This window comes from Rhopilema esculentum, chromosome 8 (assembly GCF_057945365.1).
Source record: "Rhopilema esculentum isolate cy_ngs chromosome 8, ASM5794536v1, whole genome shotgun sequence".
NCBI classification, from domain to species: Eukaryota; Metazoa; Cnidaria; class Scyphozoa; order Rhizostomeae; family Rhizostomatidae; genus Rhopilema; species Rhopilema esculentum.
In genome coordinates, this window is record NC_142822.1 from 8753536 (window position 1) to 8778031 (window position 24496).

General features: G+C 36.7%; 1 protein-coding gene across 2 annotated transcripts; it reads right to left on the reverse strand.

Moving 5' to 3' along the window:
* Positions 1–366: 366 nt before the first annotated feature.
* On the reverse strand, positions 367–23731 carry LOC148959848 (major facilitator superfamily domain-containing protein 8-like). Of its 2 annotated transcripts, none has more exons than XM_089109770.1 (12): positions 23618–23731; positions 9707–9783; positions 8932–9047; positions 8309–8352; positions 7701–7944; positions 7247–7360; positions 5463–5633; positions 4826–4913; positions 3349–3483; positions 2555–2658; positions 2070–2266; positions 367–579 (listed from the first exon to the last, which is right to left on the reverse strand). In XM_089109770.1, exons 2-12 carry the CDS (start codon positions 9736–9738, stop codon positions 367–369), a joined length of 1458 nt encoding a protein of 485 aa, XP_088965896.1. In that variant the 5' UTR covers positions 9739–9783; positions 23618–23731. The 2 variants fall into 2 exon arrangements, with proteins under 2 accessions (XP_088965896.1, XP_088965895.1); XM_089109769.1 differs by lacking the exon at positions 23618–23731 and adding an exon at positions 11444–11540.
* Positions 23732–24496: the final 765 nt, after the last annotated feature.

The following is a 24496-nucleotide window of genomic DNA, read 5'->3' on the forward strand; positions in this document are numbered from 1 at the left end:
TTCGCACGAGTCACTTTGTTATTTTTGATAACATTGAACCCTTGTCTAGTACTGTAGTTCGATTTTTTGTGATATAATGAACTTGAAAACTGATCGCAAATTACAAATTAACATACCGTCATTGAATTCACTTTTAAATCACGTGTTAGACGTCCACTATATTCGGCTCTTGTTCGTTGGATCTGTTATTGTTAAATGTTTCTCCCAATCAGCTCTCGCTTTCACAAAATAAAGCCCAGAAAATCCAGCACCAAAATTTTCAAAACTGCCTGGTCCCAAGTAAGACAAGTACTATCAAAGTCAGTTCAGAATTCAAATTCTTAAAAAACTTAAGCTTACGAATGTTAAACTTCCATTCTAAAGCTATTATTCCTTGGCAATAGGTATTTTAACATATTCTTCGAATGGAACTAATATTGTTTGAAAACCTGCAAGCATCGTAGCAGTAATTAAGTTTACAATCGCTGCACAAAGAAACAATCCTCTGGGTCCAAAATATGCATACAATGAAGTCGTTACCAGTGGTCCGGCAAAATCTCCAAGTGAGCCAGCACAGCTGAAGAAGCCCATGTACCAACCCTAATCAAAGATTAAACAATTGAGATGAGTCAAAATTTATAAATCAGTCAAATACTATAGTGTAACAACAGCTAAATGCTTAGGTTTATAGGACATTCTTCACCGTGTCAAAACTTTCAAAAAATGCAATTTTAAGATGAATAGATTAATGAAAAATTTGATGGATTGATTAGCCTTATCCTCAGTACGCGACCCTAAAGCAATGTGGCCTGTGCTTGCTAGACCATTTTGCCCGAAACTATATCAACACAAAAACGGCGCCGCTGGAGAGAAAGTTGTGAAATGAACACGACTTTAAGTACTGAGCTGAATACGGACCAATATCAAAATGTAATGGTCTTTAGTTTACTTGATGCCACTGATAAAGACTATATAAAATAAAGAAGTGCATGATAGCGTATATACAGAAGACGTAGCGATATCATCACATATTAGTCTTTTGTTCGCAAAATGCTACTAATAAATGATTTCTGAGATAAGAAGTGCACGATAAAATATCGAACTGAATATGGAACGATATCATAACGTATTGGCCTTTAGTTTACTCCATACCTCTAATGAATACTATGTAAAATGAAGAAGTGCATGCTAACGTTTTGAACTAAATATGGAACGATATCGTAACATATTATCTCTAGTTTACTTTTGACGCTAATGAAACTCTATATGAATGGAAGAAGTATATCATAACGTATTGGCCTCTAATTTACTCAATTCCACTGGTGAATACGATATGAAATGAAGAGTTGCACGATAACGTATTTAAGTGAATATGGAACGATATCATAACGTATTGGCCTTTAGTCAACTCGATTCAACTGGAGAATACAATATGAAATGAAGAGTTGCACGATAACGTATTCAAGTGAATATGGAACGATATCATAACGTAATGGCCTTTGGTCAACTCGATTCAACTGGAGAATACAATATGAAATGAAGAGTTGCACGATAACGTATTCAAGTGAATATGGAACGATATCATAACGTAATGGCCTTTAGTCAACTCGATTCAACTGGAGAATACAATATGAAATGAAGAGTTGCACGATAACGTATTCAAGTGAATATGGAATGATATCATAACGTATTGGCCTTTAGTATACACTCTTTTTATAAGATACAGTAAAATAAAATTCAAGCAGGCTGTTTGAAATTTTTTCGAAAATTTAGGGTTGGCTCGTTTTAATTTGTTTATAAATGATGCCGGTGTAATTAGAACTGTTATCTGAAGTGCTCTAAAGGGATTTCGGTTCCCTGTGAGCGAAGGGAGCAAACAATGTTGTGCGATTACGACTTTTAGATAAGCTTAAAAACATTTCTGAATATATCTCACAGTCATTTGCTTGCAGTCTTTTAAAACGCTTTAATTTTTTCTGAAATATCAATCACCCTCCTCCCAACTGACAAACTAATTTTACTGTAGTTTTTTCAGAAAAAAACAAAGAATAATCTTCTAAAAGGAAAAAAAAAATAAAGTTTCCGTTCACCTGTTTCCTTGGTCCAATTATTTTCGAATATAGTAGAATAGTGACAATCCGGGACATAGCATAGCCAACAAACCCAAAAAAAACTCCGATAGCAAATTGAGTTAGGCGTATCTTGGGCGTGGTTTTGCACCAGTTGTAGTTGATGGTGCAACCAAGAGACAATACTATCTTTTTCAAATTCCCGACAACAATGGTTTCTAAAATACGAAATTATTGATTTAGATATCCAAGAACAATCGCAAATAAGCATAGCATGTACACCATAAAATGAGATGTAAGTTTGCAATCATTAATGAATTGTAACTAATTTTCAAACAAAAGAACAATTCAGAAATAATTAAACAAACAGAATATTCTAAAATGTAGCATATAATGGATAAAGACTAAATTCTAAAGGAACATGTTTTTAACATGCGAGTTGATTCACAGACAGATAAAACGATGATCTTCATGTAAACAAGTCCTTCCGACCACCATAAACGCACCTTTCGTTTGAAGTATAGGGCGCTCACTTCCCCAAGGCAGAAGGATAACAAATGCCACAAGCGTTATGAAACTCCCGGTTAAAAGAATTGTCCTTTCGCGGAATCTGAAAAAGAAAATCATTTCAATTCTGTATATAGGTCAGTTTAAGCACATAAGCAGTCGATTTTCTGTTGCCAGCAACAAAGCTTAGAAAATTTCATATAAGTTTGGGCAAGCTTGCTGAAACAACACAACTTTAGTATCTCGACAAAAACAAGAAAAACAACTGTGTAGTAAAGAAAATTTCCCTATAGCTTGAGTAATTTTGCAGTTATTGATGATAAAAACCATTTCAGTGAAACTAGTTTGTGTAACCAATTTCCCAAATGCACATTTTCTGTCTTGTTGCAAATAAAAACACAATACATAAGTAAATTGTGTTCAACTGACTTAGTCTACCACTTTGTTTGAATGTAATCATTGTTTAGGTTTGAGGGTTCTTTACAATTTGGTAGAATGAGGTGTGTCTTTGAAGTTAACAAAATAAATATCCATTCAATAAAAAGGAAAGTAAATCTGGCACGTTTCGAATTCCAAGCCAAATAAGGACGTCATAACTTGGGGAAACTCACTCTAGCCGAAGAAGACTTATGTCGCAGAAAAAGGACCCTTTTTCTGCGACATATTGCCACACACCTCTTAGCTCCTTCTAAGTTTAAGTTTCTTTTAACATCCCTGATGATAACTCATATATAGCTAGCTTTGTTTTTAGAGTGAGGCTAAGGAATAAGAATATAACTTAAAAGTGAGGAACCTGTTTTGTGTACGTCTGATGATGATAAAAGCTGCCAAGGTGATAATACTTAATGAAGACAGGGTTATGCCTGCGTACAGAACTGCTTCGTCTTTTCGCAGGGCAAACTCATCTCCAAGCAATGGATTTGTCATACTAGAGATGATTGGAAAAGATATCATTTCCACTAAATATTTAAACCATTTCAGAAGAACTGAGCAGGGCCGTCGAAACCGGGTGGAGGGGCAAAGGGATCTGTGATGCAAATTGTAACTTTAAGAGAAAACGAGAAAAGATTGGCAGATTTCTTTTGAAATCCTTCTTGTTTAAGTTTCTGGCCATCTATGAGATGCCACATTTCTAAAATTTTTCTTACCGCCAACCAAGGTGATGGCCTTTCCTAAGCCCTATCAAGACAGTGATATTTTGGCCCCTCCACCTTCAAATACGTCTCGACGGCCCCTCCAAGCCAAAACCTTTGAAAAGAAAACTACTTGATTAACAATCAAATTTTGATACAAACAATCGAAAGTCACTCATTCGTTATTTTGAAAAAGAGATAATAGAAGTGTAATGGATAACACAAGTTTAAAGCCCTGGTCAAACGATCCAACATTTCGCCCAACATTTCGTCCAACATTTCGTCCAACATTTCGCCCAACACTTTTTTCGATGTTGGAAGATGATCCAGCGTTGGTGGTCAATTGATCCAACATTTCACCCAACATTTCGCCCAACATTTTCTCGCACTTATCGAAAAGGGATTGGGTAGTAGGCAACATTGATGTTGCTTAACAACAGTAGGCGTTTCAGACGCTCACGATGATGGCCGCACATAACGATGCGCCACATTTCGATCCTATAAACGAAAAGCAATCACCGCCATAGCTATAAATTTTATCAATTATAAGCAAAATCGAGAGTCGAAGCGAAAATAGAAGCGAGAGTCGAAGCGAACGAAATCAACCCGGAAAGTAAACAACAATGCTATGATTGAATTTTGGCGGTCTTTAACCTACTACGCGTGCGCAGAGCCAACAATGTTGGCTGAGGTGGTCAAGCGATCCAACATTTCACTTGACATTTCATAACAAAAGAATTGTTGGACGTCGGCAGCCAACATTTTTGAATTCAGTCAAATTTCGTCCGACATCAAGAAATTATCAAAGAAGCATCACTAGCATCTAAGGGGTCTGGTCTGCAAAAAATTCCTCCAGTTCCTCTGCTGTCAGCCTAGTCTTTGCCCCTCCAAATGCCCACCTTGGCTACGCCTCTGTCTAGAGAACATCTACCAAAAACCTGCACCGTCAATTTGCATCTGTTTTTTTATATGACCCACCCTCTTTCTAAACCCCTTTTACTTTCAAATCCCTTCTTATTATTTCACGATCTTTTCTCCTTTCTTTGACCTTGTCATACCGCTTGTACACCCAATTTTTTATAATACCAGAATGGTAAAATTGATATGTAAATTAGTTGGATATAAACTTCAGCTTACGTTTGAATAGTCGAAACATTGTATAGAATGACGAAAAAGGCTATTATTGTAACCAAAGCAGCACGCAGGTTTGGCTTCGGAAGATCACCTAAAATCGAAAGACAGTATACGAAAATACATAAAATTCTTTTTACATATGATTTGAACCTAAAAGAACACAGCTCTGTGGCAAGTGCATCTAGGTTTTGGGTTCTCGTTCAGTTTTAGCCGATGTTCTAGACTTCTTTATTTTGCCCCCTTATCTTTAAGTGGGCACTGAATAAACACAAGTAGAGAAGCTGCTACCCTACCTATTTAATCTTCCAGTTAAACATAACCATGCGAAGCAGAAATACACTCTCTTTGTCGAGTTCCCTCTTGCTTCAATCAGTTTTATTTGAAGAAAGTGTATGGAAATCAGATTTACTTTAAATCAACTCACAAGTCTCCTTCAAACAATTTACGGAAATGAGATTTACGAAAACTTTATAGCTTATTTCACCATTTATCTTCCACCAATTGCAAAAATTCATTGCGTGATGAAAATGGGCCCTTTAAACAATGCGAGCATTCTCATTTACTTTATTCATTTGTGTGTCGCTGAATATATTTATGATATACTGCATGAAGTCAAAAAGAAAAGGACATGATATATTGCCTGTGCTGTCTTTTACATCAATGTTGTGTTCTTTGAACCAAATAAGGATGATGAATGTTCTGAAAACTGTTGTCACGATTCCGATCCATCCAGCAATGTTGAAAATGTCAATATTCACAAACGAATAATGTAGTCCTTTGCCAAGCAGGGGTACAGCTACAGCTTGTAGAGCTGAAAAATGAAAAAGTTCGAAATTAGCTTTCTCGCCTCGATTGGGCCCTACCGTTCTCTTGCTTGTAATTCAAATTTACCCTTATCTCGACTAAAAACTAAGTAACGATCCATTTTAAACTGCAATAATGAAAACTTTATCACCTGGGCCGATTTTCTAGTATATAAATAAGATCTGCCATTATCTAGTCAGGATTCACGCCACGTTGTAAAAGCCTTTCAGTCACAACTTTTCCATTTGCATGACTTTGATGGCTGTTTTTGGTCTTTCAACAATTCAAAGATCGAAAGCATTAAAAATATTTTGTAGTGGCCTGTTAAATTTGACTTCACATGACAAGGAACTTACACTTGTTACGACAGACTTAAGAAACTGTTGATGTGGTAGCTTTTTTAGGAATAGTACTGATAATAGATACAAATTTTGCTTATGAGACTAAGTTACAGAGACTTTGGAACCCAAGGTATAAGGGACTGGTCCAGGGTTTGGGGTTTGGGCCAGCCCTGATAGCTAAATAAATATAACAACAGCCATATTTTACAAATCAAAAAAAGGATTTACTTTTGCTACACAAGATTTTTGGGGGGGCCAAGACCCCCGGTCCTTTGTATCTCGGTCATTGAACTGGTCCCTTTTGTTGACCAAGTTTTTGATACTTGGCAAAGCCCGGTCGTCGTTTCACCTAGCAGTTTTAGATGAACATAAAGGAAAAAAACCTCTTTCTGCTCTGAAATCCTGATAATAGATCTAGATCTAAACAGATGGGTAATTATATAAAATATATTTCCTAGTTTAAAATTCTCGTTCATTGTTCTGACGTTTTATAAGTGTTTGATTAAAATTTTAGCCAGGTTAATGCAATAAATCAAAGGTAGCAGGGTGATTGAAGGGTACAAGGGCAATCTTTTTAATTCAGCACCGTTTAGAACGATTTAGACGTTTGGTGTCTGCTGACTCAACTTATTATCGGTCAACATTGCCTGAAGTGCAACTTTATAGAGCACAACATGAACAGCAAATATTTAGACTGCATTTTAAAGGCATAAAAAGTTTTGGATTCCAACCTGAAATGAACGAGGACAGGGTCTTCACTAGCTTTTTTGGTCAAAGAGAGTTTCCAATTTGCGAACAAAGGGAATAGACTATGCAATTTTTGACGACAAACGTTCATGATAAAGTTCTTAGAAATGGGATTTTTTTCGTAAAGTTTTTATATCAACCGATTCAATAGTCACGGCCCTAAGTACCATGTCTACATCAAATGTATATTGGTTATTGGTGTTAGTTGTATGTCAAATGTGTATTGGTTTCAGTTCACTCAGCTGAAAAAGTGTACCCACATCAAACTTTCTATGCCGGTAAAAGGGTGTGTAAAGGAACTTGCCACACTACCAAACAATGCCCAACATTCGTTATCGAATACTGGACTAACCTTTTCCTTTATATTTCCCTTTATCTTAACCCTTATATTTTACCTACAATTTAACCTGGCACGAAATGCAAGAAATGATCCAACTTCAGTTACACAAACAGGAGAAAGGTGGTTCTTTGAAAAGTGTCATTTCATCATAATATCAACAAACAAAGTTTTCTAGAAAAATTGTTTACTCACCTGGACCAGTTCCAGATACTAATTCTTTCACTACTTCCATAACTTTCAATGCACTGTTCTTCTCGTGTTTTGCAGTCGACTGGGACATCACAGCGCGACAAACAGCTAGGTCTCCTAGAACAATACATTCAGATCTTTCTCCAAACATGAAAATGGCAAAATCAGGGGAGGGGGTACCAAGAAGGAGGGTAAAAGCTGAACTTTTCCGACTTGTGGCCTGCCATTGAGATGATAAAAAGCGATATTATTTGGTTGAGAAAACGCAAGAGTGTCGGTATAGATTTTGGTAACTCTAAGATACGAGTGGCTACCAACACTAAGTATTGGTCAAAATAGATAAGGATCAAAATACTAACAACGCAATACCAATTTGTTGTTCTACTAGAGATAAAGTCTCATATAAAGTATTATTATTCAACTATTTGAGACAAATTTAAGTGAAATAGCATTTTACCTGCTGAAAAGCCAACTGTAATTCTTGCAAGCAAAATCAACATTTTACCATCATAACCAGGATAGTTTTCAGCACATACGTAAATAACATTCCCAATAAAACGAAGAGATGCACCTGCCAACAGAGGCTCGATAGCTGGACGGTATTGGCACCAAGCACCAAGCACAACGGATCCAATAACCTGCAAAACGCTATAACCACTAAATACCAAACCCAGGAACTGAGCATTGACTTCTTGGTCAACCTACAAAATTGAAGCAGAAATTTGTTTACATGCATTCACATTTCTATGAATCGTCTTTCAATCTGAGCCCTGTATCTCAGGACCTACATTCAACATCTTATCCGTCACGTTCTATGTTCTTTATAATTGATTTAAATTGTTATTTCTCATTAAATAATTGAGATTCTAGCATCAAGGGTATAGGAACTGTAACACCGACATACTTCATTGATTTAAGAAGTCATTTAAGAATACGTCAAGCCCCGTCAAGCTAAATTTGAAAGTGATTTTTATGTTAAGTGCAATCAGTGCGATGCTCGTGCAATCAGGCCTAGATCTTTTACAGGAGAAACAAATACCTGCGGCAGGAATTAAGATAAATTACCTGTCGTAAATGAGGCCAAATTGATGAGTAAATTGCTGCGTGTTCTACAAAAAGTAGAAACGAGTTAAGAAATTTCAAGGTGTCATTTGTCATAGTCAATTCGGTAACAAATGGAACGCAAGCGTGAGAGTCGTCCATTCGGGCGGTCGCTAATTGAACCAACCAACTAGTCAGTCATACTGACGAACGAACCAACCAAACAACTAACCAACCAACCAACCAACCAACCAGTCATACCAACCAACTAACCATACTTATCAATCAACCATGCTGACCAACCAACCATTCTTACCAACCAACCATGCTTACCAACTAACCATACTTACCAATTAACGATGCTGACCAACCAACCATTCTTACCAACCAACCATGCTTACCAACCAACCATGCTTACTCTTAGTCATATGCGAAAAAGCTCATATGTGCTGCAATCTCAACTTGTCCTGTGCTACTACTAATCGAACGGGGGCTACAGGGCAAAGCGTCAAAAAAAGCCAAAACTGGCAAAATGGAGAAAATTTCAAAATTTTTCGGAGGCATTGGGGAAAACCTCCCCAGCGTGTCACCGTGCTCTGGCGTCATTACGGTTACAATACGTTAAGAAACAACAACGTTTGATTTACCCATTGAATGGAGTGCTAGAAATAAGTAAACGATTCTTATTGTCCTCCATCTTGATTTATACTCTTCAGGCGTCTCGTGTTGATCATCATCTGTGGTTTCCTCTACCACACTATCCCTGCAATATAATAACGCGTATCATACCCGATAGAAATTTACTTTATTCAATACGTAACTTTCATTTTTCACTACAATGTGCTGGGGAGATTCGCCTGTGATAATAATACAGCGTGCGCAATTTCACGTAGCATGTGACAATTGAAATCGAGCCAATAGCAAACAAGGTGAGCTTTGATAGGTAAGATGGCTAAACTATCAGTGTTCTTTCCAATCAAAAATTAACAAAAAAGTGAAAACTCGTTGCTTTGTGTCCCTCTACTTTGTCTTTGGCTTTTCATTTTGCAGGGGTGGAGCAATTTCCCTCTTGGATCACTGATCATGATTGTGGGTCTGATCAATGTCTAGCTCTTAAGAATGCGCCTGTCTACCGTAAGGCTTCCCACCCAGGCGAGCTATATGGAGTGCTGCAGGCCTTTTAACTAGCATACAATTTTCGCTAACTTGTTTCTGAAGTGAGAATCAAGTCAAAATACGTTACTTTCACGTTCATACCGTTTCAAGTTACGTGAAGCATCAAATCATTTGTTTTTCTTTAAATGGCACGAATGAGAAATAGGAAAACTATTTTACAGTTCTTAGAATGGAAGAGATAAGAAACCAGAATCCTGATTTTTTCAAACTATAATCAATAAATCTGCATTAAAAAAATGAAATTACCTTGTCTCGCTAAGGAGCTTTTCCTCATCCATAGCCCTTAAATCTTTTTCAAATTCAAATTTTTCTTCTCAATTAATCTACAAGTGGAAAATTGACACTTTACCCTGGAAAGATGTGAATGTTGTTCTTTTAACATGATTAAAATTAATTATTTAATTATTCCAAAATCTTACTGGTACATGCAGGCATTAGGGGTGAGTAGCTGTGTTCAGGGGGCTTTTACCCCTATAAGGCAGCTGATTCAAAATCTATTGGAAAATATTTTGAAAAGTAACTAGCTGCAACACAGGGAAGCCTGCACACGAAGAGAGCAGCAGGGGCACAGTACCAAGAAAAAGTTAAAAATAGGAAAACGAAGAAAATGCTCAATTTTACGAGGGGCAAGGGGAGTCACCGTCCTGGCTGCCCCCCCCCCCTCTGGCGCAGGCGCCCTCGCTTAAACATCTGCGGAAAGCAAACTTAGTCTTCCTATATTCATGATAAAAAAATATACCTAAAAATTTCTTTAAACTGTTAAATTTACTGCCACTGCCGAGATTTCATTTGTGGAGAAAATTTCTTGATTGATTAGAGCAAAGTTGCATCTTGAAAGACCTCGTCCTTCACGAAATAAAACACCCAAAGTACACATTTACCTCACTCATTCAAAACATGAACATATATGCACTAAATTGCACAAGTATGTTAAAAAATCTCATAGTACCATGCCAACGACAATAATTATCGCTGCCTCTTTCGATTCAAAAATTTTTGTAAAAAATAACAATTCTACACATGTCCCCCATTGTTCTCAGAACCTCTTTTTATGACCACGATATTCATGCATCGTTGATTCAATGCACAAATAAACAATCAGAATGCAGAACCACAATAGCGTAATTTCCCTGAGCATCACGAAGGGGACAGACTGCTATAAATTGACAGTTGGAATAGACATTATAATGTAACGAGTTAGAAGTCCATTAAATTGGGATCAGGCCAAGGTTTATTTCTTTTCAAGATACTGTAACAGTACAGTGTTTTGCTATTTTCATAACTTTTGATAGAAGCTGGCGCTGAAGAATTTAATTTAAATCTACTGGTTTTTGAGCTGGTCTGAAGGCAAGACTAGCTGTTATCTGTATTATTATCGGGCCTACTTGTCATGATCCAATATATGTCAATGAGAAAAATGCAAGAACGTGACCGGTATAGTTTAGTTGTCCAATCAGCACCGCGTGCCTAATGACCACTGGAGGAGAGAAAACAAACTTCTTCTGTGAAAACTTTTAAATTTATTACAAATCGCTACTTTCATTGATTATTTCATCGCAAACTATGTATATTCATGAAAAGAAAACTGGTGAATATAAAAGAAACCACAATTGGATTTGACACGATCTCTGACGATGGAAGTTTGAAATTTATTTTGTAAATCTGCGTTGCTTTCCTACAATTTTGAACATCGTTTCACTTCTTTCAAAAACAATTAAAGAAAGGTTCACCTCCACAATATTCGTAATTAGAAACTTTGGATATTCTTTGCAGGAATTTTATGAGGTTTTGGGCTTCGATTCGGATTTTGAAATCCTTATCTTTGTTCCACTACTGCCCCCGCGCTTGCTTCATGTGGTCTTGATTCTTGTTTGTATGAAGGTCTAATAGATTACCATATTGAAACATAAAAAGTTTAAAACGACAGCTTGCTATTGAAAATCGTTCAAAAGACTTGAAAATATTGTCAATGATTAAACTTACCGGCCTTAGGACAGGAACCATTGTAGCCAGTAGCAATGCGATTATAAAACAGGCTAGTACAGTCAACTCTCGCCTTACGGACACCCCGATATAACGGACACCCCCCTATTACGGACAAAAAAAAATCCCCGACTGAAATACAAAGAAATGACTCAACGTAATTCTCGCTATAACGGACTCTCGCTATTACGGAAATGCGGACACTACGTGTGGTCCCATTTGAACATTTAAAATATTTAACTCTCGATAGAACGGACACATGCTGAATATAACTGTCAGATTAAGTGTTAATTAAGAATATTGTTAATTAAGTGTCGATCTTAAGCATCCATTGTACAATCTATTTCCGCGGAATTTTAGCCGTGTGTTGATTTTTAGCAACAGATTTGCGTTTTCCAGGTGGTCGTTTCAATGACTCCTCGCTTGATATCCCTTCTGATTCTAAACGCAACGCCTTTTTTGCAGTCTCACTGCTCTTGATCAGGATATCGAGTCTCTCTAAGAAATCTGCTTTCCCATAAAATTTAAACATAACTGGAATCTCGAGTCCCAATTCAGCCCCTCTGTTTACTCGCTTGCCACAAATAACTGCAAACCCACTGTTGTATTCTCGTTTCAAAAAAGAGGAAACAATTTGAGATAATCCAAAGGGGATGTGCCCAACAATTCGCCCATTTTCTTCAATAATTGCCACAGCATTTCTGTCTCTACCACTTTCTGGTTCTCGTTGAAGTACTAATGGTTCTTTAGGAATAAGAAAATTAGCCGAGAAATACATGTGTGGAAAGACGCAAATAAGCAACATCATCAAAAACAAGGTATCAGTAAGAGAACAATATGAAAAAGGACTTCCTCAAGGAAAGAAACGAAACCGTACTTCTAAGTTTTCAGATTTAAACGATGCTGTCTGGGAGTGGTATAAAAACAAGAATGATCAACTATTTCCAGTTGATGGTCCAATGATCCAGGAATTTGCATCTCACGTTGCAGAAAAGCTAGGTTACATTGATTTCAAAGCCTCAAGTGGTTGGTTGACAAGATTCAAAGAACGACACAATCTTTCACAACACAAAGTTTGCGGAGAATCTGCTGATGTTGCAGTGGATACAATGAAGTCTTGGAAAGAGCGGCTTGGCTCAATCATTTCTGGTTATGAAATGCAAGTCATTTGGAACTTAGATGAGACTGGCCTCATCTATCGTGCTCTTCCAGACAAATGCCTTTTTGCCAAATCAATGAAATGTAAAGGTGGTAAGAAATCCAAAGAACGTCTGACTGTTGCTCTGATGACCTCTGCAACTGGAGAAAAGAAGAAACCAATAGTTATCGGAAAGTATGCCAATCCAAGGTGCTTGAAAAATGTCCACAGAGAGGACCTTCCTTGTCAATGTTACAGCCAAATAAATGCATGGATGACCTCCGACATTCTGCATAAGATCTTGAGTCAATTTAACAGGGAATGTAAAGCGAAAAAAAGATCAATTTTGTTGTTTCTCGACTCAGCTGGTTGCAATCCGTATGATTTGAAGGGACGCTACTCAAACGTCAAGCTCGTGTTTTTTCCTGTAAATTGCACATCTGAGTTGCAACCTCTTGATCTCGGCATTATTCAAAACTTCAAAGTTAATTATAGAAAGCTTTTGCTACGCTTCATCATCGCAATGACCTCAAGTGAAAGGAACGCCTCAGAGATCAGCAAATCACTCAACGTATTACAGGCAATGAATTGGGTGGGGGAAGCATGGCATAATGTTAAGGTGACAACCATCAGTAAGTGTTTCAATTCTGGGGGAATTTCCAGCAATACACTGATAGAAGACGAGGAGGAAGATCCCTTCAGTGACCTTGATGACATCGATGAAGATCTCGAAAATCTAATTAAAGAGGTTTCACCCGAAACCACCATCACTCCATATACATACCTGCTATCAGATACCAAGCTGCCTATATGCTACTGCATGGATAATGAAAAGGAACTGCTAGATTCTTTAGTGATAAATGGGCAAGTGGAAGTGGTTATATCAGATGATAATGATGATGATGATGATGATGATAATGATGATAATGATATACATGAGTCACTCCGACCACCAGCTTGAAGAGCTATCACGATGTTGCAAGGTCGGTGAGAGACATAGAAGTTTTTCTCATCCAGCGTGGTCTTGCGACGATAGCAAGTAAATTCGCATGCCTCAGTAGTAAAGTTGCAGCACATGCACTGAAAAAGCAATCACACCAGACGACACTTGAAAAGTACTTTTTACAACAATAAAACTACAAACTACAAAATGATACAAAATTTATAAACTCCAGCACTACAAATCTCTGTTAACAAAATTTCACGATTGCTATTGATCAAAAAAACTTAATAATTTTTCAACCAATAAATTAGTGATTTTTTTCTCATCCCGCTATTACGGACTCTCGTTATTGCGGACGCAACATTTTGGTCCTGATGGTGTCCGTAATAACGAGAGTCGACTGTACATACAGATAGGGAAAAATGTTCCTATTAAAATAATTTACGTAACAATGTATTTAACTGCCATGAGTTCAAGCAACCAAAAAACCCCAATGGACACATAACAAAAAACCTTCATTACTCTGCAATGAGGCGTCGTACCGGTTTGTTGGTACCGGTTTCATCTGATCGTGCAGAATCTTCAGCCACAGATACAGATACAGATATAGATACAGATAGGGAAAAACCTTAACTTTTAAAAATGACAGTTTTAAACTGATATAATTACTGCACATTTAAATGGGCCCCTGGTGCAGTGCTAGCAATTTAATTCACGGCTCGCCAATGTTTTCTTATCTATTTCTTCTTTGGTATGAGGTACAGCACTTACTGATTAACTATTTCCTCGTATTGGAAATATAACAATTGAACTCCATGTCCAAATCAAACGGCTTTTTCAGTGAAATACATAATGTAACATACCTGCCATTACAACTCATCCAATAGACCCAGCAGGTGTATTCGTAAGTGTGATTTTACAATAGCTCGTTGATATAACTGTTACTATTAAAAAAACAAACATTTTTCCACTCGAAATTTTCCACCTGAAAAATTATCGATGTAGGGTATTGTTGTAAAAAAGTGGCAGCGGATAAATAAGCCAAAGAAATATCTTGCGATCAAAGAGAAACCAAGGTCCTCTTTCTTTGAAATAAAATGGTATTAAACAAATACTTTTATTGCCATCCCAAGCTGCCCCTGAGACATGGTGCTCTGAAAGATCATCAATGTAGAGTATTTAATTTATTCTTTATCAATACTTATGCAGAACAATCTCAGTAAGTAATAAGCTGCTCTAAGAAGAAGTCGAGTTTAGGACTTGTTTAAAGCAGGGAAATATTCCCAAAATATAAACAAAGGGAGCTCGAAAATATTTTGGCCAAATCCGCATCATTCTAACTATTTTAACTGTCAAATTCTAACAGGGGTAAAAGGTCAGCAGTGGCTCAAGTTGCATAGAAGATGGTAAGGATACACTTTGGGACATCTGCTTTTTTGCAGAAAAATCTTTATTTTAGTATACACCCTTTTTATTCATTGCGAATCCTTTTTGGGTTATGTTTTATACATCTTTCGCATTTTTTTTCATTTTTCTATTTTCAATTAATTCTTTATATTGACAATTTAAATCTATAGCTAATGAACTGGGTAATTCAACAAATCAGATTTAAGGCATTACATCAACAATTTATTGAAACCAACAATTAATAGATAAAAAATTAGCATGCAGTTTGCTATTTTTTAAATCTTTAAATGTGCTAAAAATCCTACAAAAATCCCCAAACCTTTAACAAGAGCATTGCACAATCTGCAGTTGCAAGTATTTCCATTAAAAAACATCTGCTTTCCTGTGAAAACGATCTCCGGACCAATGGTTGATAACAGAGCGATAAAATTTGGCTCTGCTGCTATTGCTTAACAGGCAAATCGATTACTGCTTGTCAAGGTGGATTGCAATTCGAACAGGCTAAAAGTTCCAACTTCACCTCTTTTTAAAGATCTGAATATTTGGATGGAGTGGTCTGTCTCGTGTATTTTGTAAGAGATGTGATGCAAGTTTTTGAAACCGTGCTAACCGTGCTATTTTTAGATCTTCCATCTTATCTTTGCACAAATTCTTTTAAAATTTTTGTCTAATTTTTTTTAATTTTTAATCATTATACCGTCAATTTGGCCTTATCTTCAAAAGGTAATTTTCCTCATTTCCACAATCTATTCTATATGATCAAAGGGATAACTGCAAAAGGGGCCTGATTGAATGTGAACAGCCTGCTTGGCTTATACTTTGTCTTCCAGCTTACAGCTTACAGTAGCCTGCGCGCAGACTCGACTGGTTTTCCCAGGGAGGGTTTTCTCATAGATGAAATTAATTGAATGAATTCCATTCGACTGAATTCATCTCTGGGAAAACCAGTTAAGTCTGCGCGCAGGCTAAGCTTACAGTGGTTACAGCATTTTTCAGGTTTTTGGTTCCATTTTGTTTGGTGCTTGGTGCCAACACCGTCCAGTTATCGAGCCATTGTTGGCAAGCGCCTCTCTTCGCTTTATATGGAAGTTCCTTGTACCTTTGTGCTGAGAACTATCCTGATTTTGATTATTATTATTATTAACTCTTTATTAACAATGTTGGCTTAAAAGAAGGTTTAAAATAGATATACAATGTATAAGATAAAATATTTACATGCATAGCTTATTAAAGCCAACTACTTCAAATTACAAAAAACAGAATGGATAAAAATTTCATATAAAACCTAAATGTAGTACAAAACTTCGGCAGTGCCTACATTGGCATTGGCATTCTTCTCCCTTCCAAGCTTTGCTTTTGGTCTTAAATTCAATCAAGTTAGTCGAGTGTCTAATTGACTCTTGGTAAGTTGCTTTGAACATTTCTATCATTAATGCCTGTAAGTTCTTCTGATGAACAGATACACTATAATCATATCTTAGGAGATCTTCAAAGCTAGAATGAAAATAGGCATACCTATGGACTTTGACATGCTGAAAATGAAGAGATCGGGACCCCAGCTGTAAAATACCCTAAAGTGCTATTTTTAGCCAATGGCATTCGGACCCAGTCCCTTGAAACAAATTCTACCAATTTTTCATCATTCTTCCATGTCAAAAGCATAATAAGTTGTAGAAGTGTATAATCAGGCATGTTGTAAAATTGTAGAAGTGTATAATCAGGCATGTAGACAAAATAATATTGATATCTGAATAATGAAATCCTATTTTTAGATGGGTTTCTTGGTCCCAGACCTCCAAGACAGGTGCTGATTATTTTTCTGTCGTACACGGCAGCAAAATACGAAAATTACTAATATTATAGAGATAAAGCTCCTCATAACGATGAAAGCAATCACATCTTTTAAATTGCCCCACGACCTATTTTTAGAAAGAGAGTATTTGGATCCAGACCTCTACAAATGTTTCAATTTTTCATCAAGCACACAAAATTCATTGTCCCAAAGGATGTTTTTTTCAAATCATTAATTCAGAAATGACAGTCACTACAGGGCTATCTAGCTTTTTAGCATGGGGTATAAGTAAACAGTCCGCTAAAGGCTTCTGAAATGCATATGTGCCAAAATTCCTCAAATGTGCAAATATAGAAATTACGCAAACCTATGCTCCCATATAATTTCTAAGATAGGTTACTTGCACCTAGTCGGTTGAAATGCCTGCAGGTACTTGCTAGAAAATGCTTATTGTGTTATCTAATGTCAGCTTTCAGTGAATATTTTCGAATTGTCGCACAAAATCGACATCCTGGCGAGATCTAAAGTTTAAGTGTCTAATTCTTCGAAGTTCTGCCCATTGCACATGCACGAAAATAAACTTTCTGCATTTACATCTTCTCGAACATTTCTCTTTACATCCACATTTGATAAGCTTCTGGTATGCCTTTGAGACTTCTGTGACAATCATCAATAACGATGACACATTTTCAATCGTCGTATTCCAACTCCATGCTTTAATCGGAGGTAGGTGCTTTTAGCATAATATTGGTCAAAAATCGTCATTTAGCTTAAAATCTAGCATAATTTGGAATCTAGCACAACTCTGGCATAATTTTGATTTTTTTTAAAAAAACATTGTTTTCATTGCTCCGTTGTCCATCGTTACCAACCAAATGCAAAGACTTTACAACAGCATCCGTGGTTATCATTTGGGAGTAAATTGTGACTTTCCACTTTCAGGGTTTTGCCAGTTTTTTGGAATGGTTGGCAGCCAAATTTTTTACGGTTGGCGGCCAAATTCAGCCAGCTAAACAAAATATACAAAAAAGCTACATTTCTACTAATTGTGGGGAGTGATAGTGTAATCAGAGTTTGCTTTGTAGACTTATCTTGAATTTTCTGTTAACTGTTACTTTGTTTCATGTTTTCGTCATTTGCATTATTGAAATTATTTTAAATGCGGCCGATTTAGCTAACTATTGCTTCTTCGGCCAAACCAATTTATGACAAAAGGGGTTTTGAAAAACGGCCAAAACGGATAATTTTTGTGTACGAAGGCTGAGTACACTTTGTTTTAGATAAGTGGTCAGAAAGGAATTGTCTAGTTTCCATTCTGCTCGACCTGATAGTCATGAATAAGCATGATTAATAGTCATAAATTAGCATGATTAATTATTTCAAGTAAAGGGTTAGGGTAAGGGTAAGGGTAAGGGTAAGGGGTAGGGTTAGGGTTAGGGTTAGGGTTAGGGCTAGAGTTAGGTTTAGGGTAAACTAATTACGTCATCTGGTCGAGCAGTATGGAAACTAGACAGCTCCGGTCAGAAAGGCCAAATGGAAACTCTGGCCACTTTTGCTATTCTGAGCATGCATTAGCCTCTTTTTCAAACGGGACAGTCTTGATTTGAATTTTAGCATAATGTTTGCAAACCTAGCATAATTCTTATGTTGGCTATTATCACCATTCGACAGTCTGAAAAATAGGAAGAATTCAAATAGCTATCAAACAAACGCACTACTTTAAACACAAAGTCTGTTGATTAATCTTTATTCTGGAAGACTTGTTCAGCAATTCCAGAAACTACTATCTTTGTTCCTTGCTCTGAAGTTCTCTTGTATCTCTGTGACAATAAGCTGGAAACTGTTCTATCAAAAAAGAATTTAGTTACTATGAAGCTTTAGTGTCAATCACGTAAAGAACATACCTTACAAAGCTATCCGTTATTCTTTCCTTTCCCAGAAAATAGCGATACCCGTTCACAGCCAATGAATGCATACCAAAATTGGAGGCCTTTGCAAACGTTTTGTCCCAAAGCATGTACATAGGAGTGAACTGGTAACCAACGCTTTGATTAATCGACCCCAAACATTATCCATAATTCCTCAAAATCCAGTGTTTGGAAAAGTAGGATTGCGATGAAAACAATACCAGTGTCAGCAGTTCTTATAGCGACTTTGCTATGATCGGAATCCAGGGGCGGGCCCAGAGAAAATATGAAGTTAGGGGCAGCTGATCATGGGGGTGCTGAGAAATTTTCAGAAATTAGTGACGAGAGTCCTCGGAATTCAAAAATTTCTGGAACCCTAATTACTGACAGAATGCTCTCTATTCACGTTCGTAGCTAATTTTATCAGTTGCGCCGTTAAATCCGCCTCTGCCTTGAATCAGCACAATGTTTGACATGCATTAAAATGCGTATGTCTGCCACTTCATGATAACAAGGAGTTGAAAACGTATGATCGTTTGCTTCTGATAGTAGCACTTTTTCAGAATCTGTAGCAACTACGACACAGATTCGCTTGTCAAATCGACAACAAGACAGTGAAACAGCTCTATTTTGTTTTAGTCATTTCGTAGAAATAGTTGCCAATTTTTTCACATAGGTGTAAATTCAATGACGAAGATTCGAATTCAAAAACCTTGCCCTTCTTTCATTTCTGGTTTCAGGCTACCAGCTATGTATTTGTCAAAAATAACATTAACTCGCTGCATTTCATTGGTTGAAAATTTGGTAGAGGTCTGGACACAAGGACCCCTTTTTAAAATTAGATTGTGGAGCAATTTAAAGATGTGATTGCTTTTATCGTTATGAGGAGCATAATCTTTGTAATATAATTTTCGTATTTCCTTGCCGGGTACGACAGAAAAATAATTAGCACCTTTCCTGGAGGTCTGGGACCAAGAACTACATCTCGAAATAGATTTTAGGGTAAATTCATTTTTAGATATAAATATTATTGTATTTACATGCCTGATTATACACTTCTACAACTTTTAATCCTCTTGGTATGGAAGATTGATGAAAAATTGGCAGATTTAGTTGCAGAGGACTGGGTCCGAGTACCATCGGCTAAAAATAGCTCTTTGGGGGTATTTTACAGTTGGGGTCCCAATCTCATCGCTTTCAGCATGTCAAAATCCATATGTGTGCCAATTTTTATGCTTTCTTCATTATATGCACGATTCTTATGAAATCCGCCACTGGTTGCCCTCACTATAAGCTAATAGAAGCCAGCAATGTTCCATTGATGGTCGAATATCTGATATTTTAGAAATAGAATCTGGGATTCCCCAAGGCTCATGCTTGGAACCCCTGCTCTTTATCATTTATTTGAATGATTTTGAGCACTGAATACATTATAACAGATTTTCCTCGTAGAAAGAAAAAAGGAGAGTCATTACCGCAATTATTCAGAAACCGAAAAAAAATTAAAGTGGTTGATAAAACAAAATATCTCGGGGTAATAGTTGTTGATTCCTTGGGATGGGAAGAGCGATGTGAATCAACTAAGAAACAAATTGCTGGGGGCTTAGCAGCAATGAATAAACTTAAGGGTATCCTCCCACATTCAATGCTAATTAAAGTGTACAAAGCGCTTGTTGAAAGTCATCTTCGTTATGCTGACGTGGTTCTGGGGAGCTTATCGAACGCTAAAATATCAGCCCTTCAGAGACTGCAAAATCGTGCATTTGACATTATTGAAACATCTAAGATAAAGGACTCTCTGATTCGACCAACATTTAACATCGATCAGATGTTTCAATTTGACCGGTATGTTAAGATCTTTAAAATAATCAACAAGATATGACCTGAAAGTCTGCACGATAAATTTGCTAGAAGATTCACGATAAGCAAGAATGGTACAAGAAACAAGACTGATCTCCAAATCCCAAGGCTGAATTTAGACTTCAGTAGAAAAAGTTTTAATTACACAGGTCTAAAAACGTGGAATTCTATCCCAAAACACATAAGAGAGTCCAATACAATAACCCTGTTTAAGAATGGGCTAAAAAGTCATTTCCTAAGCTGAAGAAAAATATTTCCGCACGAATCTAAGGAAGAACAGTCGTGGTTTTTATGTCTGTTAATTTAAATTATCAACGGTATTATTTTACTTGTATTTGTAATTAGGATTTTTATTATTGATACTGAATGGATATCGTGATTAAATAATTATCAAAAAAATGTTCCCTTACAATGCAAGTTTGAAATTAACCTTGTAATTCTGCGTTGCTTCCCTGTCTCTTTAAATCGTTGAGTGCCAGCTATGGCCCTGGGGCTATAAAGAGGAGGTTTTTGGGTTCTGCCCATATTTCGGCTGGGGTTTTCTGTTTGTGCCTTAAAATCGATCGGATATGCAGTTTGCCACGTTGAACAGTTTCGGTATTTGAGTCGGTTTTCCAATCTGCATGGCAAAAATGTGTGGTTTTCGGATCACAGTCTCAAAGCATTTGTTTCTGCTTCGTACATACAGTCTCAAAGCATTTGTTTCTGCTTCGTACATAAAGAAAAGTGATGAGAAGAATTATGAGAATATTGATGTTAGCGCAGAACAATTTTAAAGGGCAACTCCAGCCAAATTTTGCACTTGCATTTTCTTGGCTAATCTGAAGGAGTTGAACCTGCTGATCACGAATTCGTTATTTGTTTTTCGATATTTTTTATAGTTTGTGAGATATAAGCTCTTGCATTTCGATAATTGAATTGAATTAACCGAGAGAAAGTTTTCGGTTTGGTGACACTGTGACGCAATTTTGACGCAATTCATGGCGACGAGAGCCGCACATTGGGACGTCAGAATGTCACCAAACTTATAACTTATAACTTCTAAACTAATTGGAATTTCGCAAAAACAACGACTTTGCCATGATACACGCACCAGATGCTAACTTTTTAGTCAATAAAAAAAATTTTTTTTGGCTGGAGAGGCCCTTTAAGAAGCGAATGACGCAGACGAGAATTCAAACGATGTTGAAGAATTCGATTTCAACAGTGATGATGGAGGGTTAGAATTTCGACAAGCCAAATACGATGAAAATGGAAAATCAACAGACTTTCTGTTAGTAGCCTGAGTTCCAGGCTCTAAACTAAAACTGAGAGTCTGGGGCTCGGCAATCTGTTACATGCACTATCCCAATATGAAGTACATTCTGCTCTCGATAAGTGGAGCCCCGGATAAGTGGAACTTTCGTTTAGTGGGACCAATTTCTCCGGTTCCTTGGATTTGCAAAAAAGAATCTTTTCCAAAAAAAATCATCTTAAGAAACAATACACTCTTTATTCGAATATTCTTGCGAACATTCGATTGCTAGATCAGCAGTCACATTTAGAATAATGGCAGCTTTGCAGTCTTCGAAACGAAGGCTTGCCTGTTAAACTATAGTCAACAAATACGAGGCGAAATTGATGCAGGCCTAAGCTGTATAGCTACAGCAAAGAAATATGGTGTTGCTAAAAACACAGTTTCACACTGGGTAAAAGGAAAGCAGTTGAAGGAAAGAATGCTTCTAAAATGAGAAAAAGAATTAAGACTGCGACATACGAGGAGTTGGACTCTGCGGTTTACAAATGGCTGAGAACTGCAAAATCCTAAAGAGGTTTCACCGGAAGAATTTGCAAGTTTTGATGATACCGTTGCCGCAACAGAGCCTATGTTATCTAACGAGTCAATCCTTTGCAATGGTACGTGAAGTAGAGGAGCCAATCGAAGTAGAGGATGAGGAAGAGGATGGCAAAGATGCAAATGGAGATCAATGTTTGGAAAAGCCTACATCAACACAATTAAGAAGTGCCATTGAAACCCTATTGGACTTTAGTTTTTTATAGAGGTCGAGCAGTATGGAAACTAGACAATTCCTGTCTAGATACGTATCAAAGACCCTTCTCGTCTGCACAATGAAAGCACTATTGTAAATTGCGAAAATATTTTACATAGGTAAATTATATGGTGCAAAAATATTTTTTTAAAACCTTTTCATAAAACTTTTTATAAAACAGTACAAGGATCACTAGACACAATATTTTTCCCTTTTATTGATAGGCTATGTATGAAAAGATCTTGTAAATATCGACACAAACTTATCTCGAATGTTTACAACAACAGTATCTTGTTGAAATGTCGTCTCGTTCCCACCAGCGTATCTAGGCACGTGTGTGTTGACCAATGAAGCGCGATCTCATTTAGCCGAATTTATCCGCTCAAGATTTTCTGGCTCAAGATATTGATGAAAAGGCAGATTAAAACAACAAGTTGCTTTTTTAGGCAACCGTAACTCTATTTTGATTACATTTAACGAATATTGAATCAAATTGAATTGAAATGAATTAGCGAAGTAGCGAGCCATATGTCATCCCCATTGCTTTCGGTTTTCACTCAATTCCAGTTATGTTTTTCGGGTTTCACACCCAAAACCTTACAACTTGCATGTATGAATAAAAAATCTAGACATTAAACTTATCTATAGTGATGTTTAAGGCGTTATTGCATTGATATTTAGTTAAAAATAACATTTTTTCGGTTTCAGCTAATTTTGCACGCGGTTATACGATTTAAAAGAAAAATACTGCACGGGTTGACGGTTTTTGCGAAAAATTCAGGCGGTTCTATGATTTCTCAGCCAATCAAACAATTTTGAAGGCTATTTAACTTCTTCACCTCCGCAAAATTTGTAAAGAGAAACTTTAGATATTCTTTGCAGTAATTTTAGAATGTTTTGAGCGTTAATTTGGATTTTGAAACCCTTATCTTTGTTCCACTACTGCCTCCGCGCTAGGAATTTGTTTCATGTGGCCTTGATTCTTGTTTGTATGAAGGTCAATAGATTACAATATTGAAACATAAAAAGTTTAAAACGACAGCTTGCTATTGAAATTCGTTTAAAGAGTTAAGAATATTGTCAATGAATAAACTTACCGGCCTTAGGACAGGAACCATTGTAGCCAGTAGCAATGCGATCATAGAACAGGTCAGTACCAACAAAAAGGGAAATAAGTTTTTAGTTAGATAATATACGTAACAATGTATTTAACTTCCACGAGTGCAAGCAACCAAAAAGCCCATTGTCTACATAATCCAAAAAACCTTTATGACTCAGCAACGAGGTGTCAAGTCCATAGCAACCAACCCTATTTGGAATCCTGCCATTGTAGATATGGTTCCGTGAAAAATTATCGATTTAGGGTATTGTTGTAAAAAAATGGCAGCGAATAAAAAAGCCAAATGAATTTCGAGCGATCTAAGAAAATCCAAGGTCCTCTTTCTTTGAAATAAAATGGTCTTAAACAAATACTTTTATTGCCATCCCAAGCTGCCCCTGAGACATAGTGCTCTGATAGATTATCAATGTAGAGTATTTAATTCACTTTTTGAGGGAGGGTATTATCGAGTTTTGTGGTGAAATATTCAGGCTGAATTTTCTATCAGAATACTATTTTTGGTACATCAAATCAAAGAATCAGCACAAATATTCAACGAAACCAAAAAACCCTGTGCCCATAAACAATAAGATATCAAATTCTATGCTTTTTTACCAAAAAAAAACAGGAAAAGGCCAAAAAATCAAAATTAATGAAATTTCAATAAATACAAGGAAGATGGGGTACAGACCACTAAGAAATTTTCTTTCCTATTGTTTTTCTAATTTTTTTTCATAGATATTATTTTTTTCCTGTCAAAACTTAGTTTGCAGTTTTTTCCATACGTTCTAACCTAAGAATATTTCAAGACTTACAACAAATAGATAAATGCAATACATATGCTCAAGATGAAACTTCAGATCGTGTAAGACGGCCA

Coding starts and splice junctions, on each gene's coding strand:
- LOC148959848 (XM_089109770.1), bottom strand. CDS start 9,738: ATGGATGAGGAAAAGCTCCTTAGCGAGACAAG. Junction 7,945..8,308: donor TTTGGCCTCATTTACGACAG/GTAATTTATCTT, acceptor TCAATTTTGTAG/GTTGACCAAGAAGTCAATGC. Junction 7,361..7,700: donor TACAGTTGGCTTTTCAGCAG/GTAAAATGCTAT, acceptor GTATTGTTCTAG/GAGACCTAGCTGTTTGTCGC.